The sequence below is a fragment of the Myotis lucifugus genome, unplaced genomic scaffold (assembly GCF_000147115.1).
Source record: "Myotis lucifugus unplaced genomic scaffold, Myoluc2.0 scaffold_159, whole genome shotgun sequence".
Lineage (NCBI taxonomy): Eukaryota > Metazoa > Chordata > Mammalia > Chiroptera > Vespertilionidae > Myotis > Myotis lucifugus.
In genome coordinates this window covers 3,051,166-3,058,839 of record NW_005871207.1, presented here as the reverse complement: position 1 = coordinate 3,058,839, position 7,674 = coordinate 3,051,166, and the positions used below count along the sequence as shown (strand labels likewise).

General features: G+C 45.4%; 1 protein-coding gene across 1 annotated transcript in view; it reads left to right on the top strand.

Moving 5' to 3' along the window:
• Window positions 1–232: 232 nt before the first annotated feature.
• LOC102420563 (transmembrane protease serine 11D) overlaps window positions 233–7,674 on the top strand; it is a gene marked incomplete at its 5' end in the record, with an annotated part of 19,344 nt that continues 11,902 nt past the window's right edge. Inside the window, 2 exons of the mRNA XM_014461701.2 lie at window positions 233–271; window positions 5,797–5,974. Coding sequence (XP_014317187.1) covers window positions 233–271; window positions 5,797–5,974 — 217 coding nt within the window. The remainder of the gene's footprint in view (window positions 272–5,796; window positions 5,975–7,674) is intronic.

Below are 7,674 nucleotides of genomic sequence, written 5' to 3'. Positions count from 1 at the left end.
CCAATAAGATGTGAAAATTACAAGAAAGAAATAGTTAAAAGGCCATTTCAGATGTCTAGCCATTGGTGGAAGTGATGTCATTACTAAATGAGGAGCCGAGGAATCTGTATTTTAGCAGCTGTCCAAGTGTTTCTGATTATGAGTGTCTGAGGGCTACCCTTTAAGAAATTACAATAAAATTACACATAGTCCTTAATGTACTAATCTCAGTCTTTTTGTTTTTTGACACCAGCTATTGATGACCAGGAAGCAGTAAATATGTTCAATCAAGGTAACTTTTAAAATTATTCTATAAATATGATTTGCCAGAATATACAGAGTAAGTGGTCAAGTCAGTTGTGCCCTTTGCCAAAGCTGCGTCTATTGAGGTGATACCTTTATTCTTAGTTCACTCACGTGGGATGTTGTTGAGATAAGACACTGCTGATTCCATTGGCGATAGAGTGCTATTCAGGTTTCCCCTGCTTGAGGAAAGAAACCGTAGCAGTGGCATTCCTCCCAATCTGTAACAAGTGTGGCCTCGTGAAAAATTTCTTGGCAGCTTTGGGAAGCTTTTCCTGCCCTGGTCCTATGGTGGCATTTCTGTAGAATTGTAATTTATGTTGGGTAATATCGTTTATATGGCTTCTCCTAACTACCAGAATAGTGTGCTTTGTTGTGGAATTATGTTAATTATAAAGTATACATTTTTTAAAATTATAAAATGTGCTGCCAGTTTTATGTTGATAACCTAAAGGACAAGTCATTACTTTCCACTGTCATTCTGTATACTCTCTGGCTAGGATAGCTGAAATATAATCACTAGAAAATAGCAGTTCTCTGATGATAAAATGTAGTCAGAAAGTAATTTAATATACCTCAATAGCTGGCCTATTTCAGATACTTAAATGATGTTATAAGATAATGCTACTCTATGGGTGTTGTTCAACTTTATTATATATTTAATTCATGCTTCTTCATTTTAGTGAAAATATGCTTAAGTAAATTTCTAGAGGATTTGGTTGGCGATACAACAAAGGAATATATGTTCCATGTATATTCTTTTTAAAAAATATATATTTATTGATTTCAGAGGGAAAGGGAGAGGGAGAGATAGAAACATCAATGATGAGAGAGAATCATTGATCGGCTGCCTCTTGCACGCCCCCTATTGGGGACCGAGCCCACAACCCCAGGCATGTGCCCTTGACCCGAATCAAGCCTGGGACCTTTCAGTCTGCAGGGTGACGCTCTATGCACTGAGCCAAACCAGCTAGGGCTCCATGTATATTCTTTCTTTTAAAAATATATATATTTTATTGATTTTTTTACAGAGAGGAAGGGAGAGGGTTAGAGAGTTAGAAACATCGATGAGAGAGAAACATTGATCAGCTGCCTCCTGCACACTCCCCACCGGGGTTGTGCCCGAAACCAAAGTACATGCCCTTGACCGGAATCAAACCTGGGACCCTTCAGTCCACAGTCCATGTATATTCTTAATAGAAGTCTAGACCTTTTCTATCTGAGAAGTCCATTACAAAAAAAAAAAAAAGCCTTTGGATGGTTGTCATATTGAAACAGTATCACTACCTTAGAGCTGGTCCAGCAATGGAAATTGGTGGTGGTGATTTACCTCTAATTTCTTAGTAATAAACCAGAGGAAGTAAATCATGCAAATGGGAATTGAGAGGAACTGAGTGACTGGCCAACCCCAGCCCACTTCAGCTTTGGCCATTGCGGTGATCATGGGCTCTCTTAAGATTTTTATTTGTTTACTAGAGGCCCAGCGCAAGATTAAATCGTGCATGTGTAGGGTCCCCTAGGCCTAGCCTGCCATCAGGGCCATGTCCACCACCCCCGACACCTCGCATGCTCCACGGATGCTGCTGCCCCTTGCCCTCCACCAGATGCCAGGTTCTCACCTTCCCTGGGCCTGGCGTTCACCCACTTGGAGGATGCCTGTAGGCAGCAGCCCCATTGTGGAACCGCTCTCAGCGCCCTCCCCTTTGGCCATGACCCGCGGGCCACGCCATCTGGTATCGGGATGCCGGGATGTCCTTCTGCTCCACTGGCCTCTGCTCCGTCTGGGCTCGGGTAGTAACCTCTGCCGCCACCACAGTCGCCTGCAAGAGTAAAGCTGGCAGGCCGGTGGCACACTCGAGTGCATACTCCCTTACACTCCCCCTCGCACCTCTCAAAGGTTAACCCCGCCCTGTCGAATCCAGCCAATCTGGGAGCCCTGCTGCCCCACCTCCAGCCAATCTTCTCTCCCACCAGCCTCAAACCGCCCCCCCTACAACTGCCTTCCCAACCACCCTGGAGGCTCTCAGTCTTTTGAGCTGAACCTTCAACTCGGTGAAGGCAGGAAGGGCCACCTGACACACCAGGAAACTGAAGTCCGAGGCTGAGTGTGAGCGCAGCTCCGCTCTGTTCCCTCCCATGGAGCCTGTCCTATCCCTCTGCGCCAAGTGCTCAGGTCCCGCCCCTCCCTGACATCAAGGGCCTATTCTGCTTGCCCGCCTCCCACCGCCCGCCGCCACACCCATGCCCCTGCCGCCCACCGCACCCCGGCCACCCTCAGAGCCCTGGCTCTGCTCCCGCCTCCGCCGCCTCTACTTTGCTCCCTTCTGCAGCACTTGGCTTCCTTCTACGTTGTCTTCAGTCTTCGCTCCCAGCTGGTATATGCAAATTAACCGCCATATTGGTTGGGTTAATTTGCATATAGTCGTTCTGATTGGCTGGTGGGTGTAGCGAAGGTACAGTCAATTAGCATCTTTGTCTTTTATTAGTATAGATTTCATTCTTTTTTAAAATTTTTAATTTTATTTTAATTACAGTTCATATTCAATATTATTTTGTATTAGTTTCAGCTGAACATTTTAAATAAACCTTGTTTGTGTGTGTGTGGTGAGAATGTTTAAGATATACTCTCATCAATCTTCAAGAAATTACTTGAAAAGAAACTTGAAAAGGAATTACTTTAGATCTACAAAATATTCTTGAGAATGACAGGATCTTAAGCTTTCTCACTACACACACATAGGAAAGAGTTAACTATGTGAGGTGATGGATGTGTTATCTTGATCTTCGTTATTCAATAATGCACATGTATATCAATTCATCACATTGTACACTTTAAACATACAATTATATTGATCAGTTATTTCTCAATAAAGTAAGGGGGAAATGTAGTCTCTGATTTGTTCCCTAGTGTGGGTCTGAGAGTCAATATTTCTTTTCTTTTTTCAGCTTTGAGGTATAATTAACAAATAAAGTTGCAAGTTGAAATATAAACTAGACAATGTCAAACTTTGGAAGATTCCCCTATGTAGTTAATTAACACTTCCATCACCTCATATATTTACCCCTCCCCCACCTTTTTTGGTGAAACATTTAAGATCTACTCTCTTAGAACATTTCTATTATGCAATACAGTATTATCAACTGTAATTACTAGGTTTTACATTAGATCCTCGAACTATATTCACCTTATAGCTAAATGTCTGTACCCTTTCACCAAATTTCCTTATTCTTCCCCCCATCCCCCTCAGCCCCTGACAACAACTTTCTATTTTCTGTTTCTATGAGTTTGACTTTGATTTAAGACTAGAGGCCTGGTGCACAAAAATTTGTGCACTCGGGGGTGTCCCTCAGCCCGGCCTGTACCCTCTTGCAATCTGGGACTCCTCGGGGAATGTTCACCTGCTGGCTTAGGCCTGCTCCCTGGGGGAATGGGCCTAAGCTGGCAGTCAGACATCCCTCTGGGAGCCCAGGAGCCCTCAAGGGATGTCCACTTGCCAGCTGGAAGCAGGCCTAAGCTGCAGTCAAACATCCTTAGCGCTGCTGAGGACGCGGGAGAGGCTCCCAGCACTTCTACTGTGCTGGCAGCCGTCAACCTGGCTTGTGGCTGAGCAGAGCTCCCCTGTGGGAGTGCACTGACCACCAGGGGGCAGCTCCTTGCATTGGAGCATCTGCCCCCTGGTGGTCAGTGTGTGTCATAGTGACTAGTCATTCCCAGTCATTCTGTTGTTAGGGTCAATTTGCATATTACCCTTTTATTATGTAGGATAGAGGCATCGTGCTCAGGTGGGGGCTGGCTGGTTTGCCCTGAAGGGTGTCCCGGATCAGGGTGGGGGTCCCGCTGGGGTGCCTGGCCAGCCTGGGTGAGGGACTGAGGGCTGTTCTCAGGCTACTCACAGCCCCTTCAGGGTTGGGGAGTCCCACTGGAATGCCTGGCCGGCCTGGGTGAGGGGCTGATGGCCATTTTCAGGCTGGCCACGCACCCCAACGACCCAAGCTCCCAGACTCTCCTTTTTTTTCTGGGATTTATTTATCTTCTATAATTGAAACTTTGTAGCCTTGAGCGGAGCCCGGGTCCAGCAACCCAGGCTCCCAGCCCCTCTTTGAGTGGAAGCCATGGCTGGCTGGAAGCAGGTATCTGGGATTTATTTATTTTCTATAATTAAAAATTTATAGCCTTGAGTGGAGCTGAGGGCCGGCCAGGGTAGGTGGGAAGCTTGGATTCTTCCATCACCGGGGGCAACCCAAGCCTCCTGCTCACTCCAGCTCCGTGGCCGCCACCATCTTATTTGGGTTAATTTGCATACTGCTTCTGATTGGCTTGTGGATGTGGCTTGTGGGTGTGGCTTGAGCATAGCAGAGGGACAGTTAATTTGAATGTTCTCTTTTATTATATAGGACTAGAGGCCCGGTGCACAAAAATTTGTGCACTCGGGGGGGAGAGGGGGTCCCTCAGCCCAGCCTGTGCCCTCTCACAGTCTGGGACCCCTCGGGAGATAACGACCTGCTGGCTTAAGCCCGCTCCCAGGTGGCAGAGGGCAGGCCCAATCCCTAGGTGCAGCCCCTGGTCGGGCTCAGAGCAGGGCCGATTGGGGAGTTGGGGCGCCGTCCCCTGTCATGCACAGAGCAGGGCAGATTGGGAGGTTGCAATGCCACCCCTAGTCACGCTCAGGGTACAGCCGATTGGGGGGTACCTGGCTTCCTCCATCACTGGAGCAAACAAGCCTCCCTGTTCGCGTCAGCTGCCTGGCTGCCGGCCGCCATCTTGGTTGGCAGTTAATTTGCATATCTCCCTGATTAGCCAATGGGAAGGGTAGCGGAGGTGCGGCTAATTACCATGTTTCCCTTTTATTAGATAGGATTCCATATGTGATACCATGCAGTAGTTTTTCTTGTCTGGCTCATTGCACTTAACATAACACATTCAAGGTTCATTAATATGATTGCAAATGACAGAATGTTTTTCTTTTTAAGGCTAAATATTATACCATTATTCCATTGTGTGTTTGTGTGTGTGTGTGTGTAGCAAGTGCACACGTGCATGCTACATTTTCTTGATCCATTCATCCACGGACAAACACTTAGGTTGTTTCCATACAGCATCAACATTTTTAATAGCTCCCAGGGATACCCATATTGCAGGTCACAGACAATAGTCTGAGTAGTGAGGCTACAAAGAAGATGGAAATTTCCTAGTGAACCCAACAGTGACCTATCATGACCAACCCCAGCTCATGAGGAATTCCAGAGAACTCTGAAGCTGTTCCAGAATTTGAAGCGACACATCAATTAAGTTCAGAAATGTTCTCTAAAATTCAGTTTAGAGGCAACAGTAGTCACATAAGTACCCTAAAAATATAGCATATTGATCATGCTTTTAGAAGGGCTAGCATTTCCTGGGAAAGAATACATAAAAGACAGAATACATAAAAGTCATAAATGATGAACTCTTGCAACGTCTCCCAAAGGTAAATGAATCATGATATTCCCAGAACACTAATGCCCTTTTCTCATTAGAATGCGGGGCCCATCCGAACCTAATATCATTGTCTGAAGAGAGAGTCGTGGGAGGCACAAAGGCTGAGGAAGGAGACTGGCCATGGCAAGTCAGTCTACAGCTGAATGGCGTGCACCACTGTGGCGGCGTCCTGATCAGTAAGACATGGATCCTGACAGCAGCTCACTGCTTCAGAAGGTGAGTCCACAGCTACCTACACATCTGGAACAACTAGGAGAGACATATACATGAGGACTCCACCCATACCCTAAGGACTAAACATGATTAGATTGAGTCAGAAATAATTCAATGCAAAAAAATTGAGTATTTTCTTCCTATTCATGATAGCAAAAATATTTTTTCACCTCCAGCTAGCTAATTTATTCCTGTATTTCAGGTAATTGTATATCACCATGGTAAATAGCAAAGATTTATATGTCAGAATGTTTCATTTAAATCTTAGCTGCAAAAGTTAGGAAATTTATCAAACCTCCACAAGCCTCGTTTTTATTTTTTTATTTTTTCAAATTAGGGCAAATAGGGACATACTGTTATCTATGTCTTAGTTTTATTGGCAGAATTAAATATGCTAATGCAAACATGTTAAATGTTAGCACAATAGTTTGCTGCAAAAAATTGCACATTATATCATGTAAGCTAATCAACAGACTGATGGCTGATCTCAAACTGCCTATGCCATTAACAGTGTTATCTATTTTAAAAACTAATTAAACAAACACTGCCCCTTCCTCAAGGAAGCCTAAGTTCTAACACAAAAGTAATGACCAATTACTTAGAGCAACATAAATAAATTAGTTTAAACAATTTATAGAGAATTCTTTATTGATGTGAATACAGGTTATCCTATATAATAAAAGATAAACATGCAAATTAACCATCCCTCCACTACGCTCAAGCCACACCCACCAGCCATGCCCACCAACCAATGAGGCATGAGTATGCAAATTAACACGACAAAGATGGCAGGTAATTTGCATACACAGAGCAGAGTGGGAGAGCTGGCAGCTTCAGGGGACGTGGCTCCCTCAGTCACTCCCTCGGTCGTTCCCTTGGGGAGACATGGCTCCCTCGGTCACTGGACGGAATGCAGAGCAGGAGAGCCAGTGGCTTGGGGGGACATAGATCCCTCAGTCGGAGAAAACCCAGAGTGTGGGGAGCACCACGAATGCTGGGAATCATAGTTCTGGTGGCAGAAGGATCTCTGGACACTAGAGCAGCGGTTCTCAACCTGTGGGTCGCGACCCCTTTGGCGGTCGAATGACCCTTTCACAGGGGTCGCCTAAGACCATCCTGCATATCAGATATTTACATTAAGATTCATAACAGTAGCAACATTACAGTTATGAAGTAGCAACGAAAATAATTTTATGGTTGAGTCACAACATGAGGAACTGTATTTAAAGGGCCAGAAGGTTGAGAACCACTGCGCTAGAGCAAAGTGAGCCTGGAGCAAATTGCTGTTGCGGTGGGGGATGGAGGGAAAGCAAAGGTGAGAGACATAAGTAAAATCAGAGCATCTAGGAAAACTTAAAGGGAAGATATCCTATAACTCCAGGAAATCTCCACCAGTGAAGCAAAGGGAAAAAATGCCTCTATTATTCTGTGAGCAACAAACCAAACTGGATTGGGGGTCTCAGACATTCGCTCATATGATTGCAAAGACAGACAGAAACTCCCGGATTGGAGAGGGCTCCCCTGAGGCTCCCAGATTGGAGAGGTGCAGGTTGGCTGAGGGAACCCCTTTCCACCTCCTCACCGCTCCCCCAGTGCAAGACTCTTTGTGCGCTGCGCCCTACTTGTGAGCTAAGTAAAAGTAGAAACTACAAAAAAACAGAGACCAATTCTAATGAAATAGACAAGAGGCTCTAATGGGCATA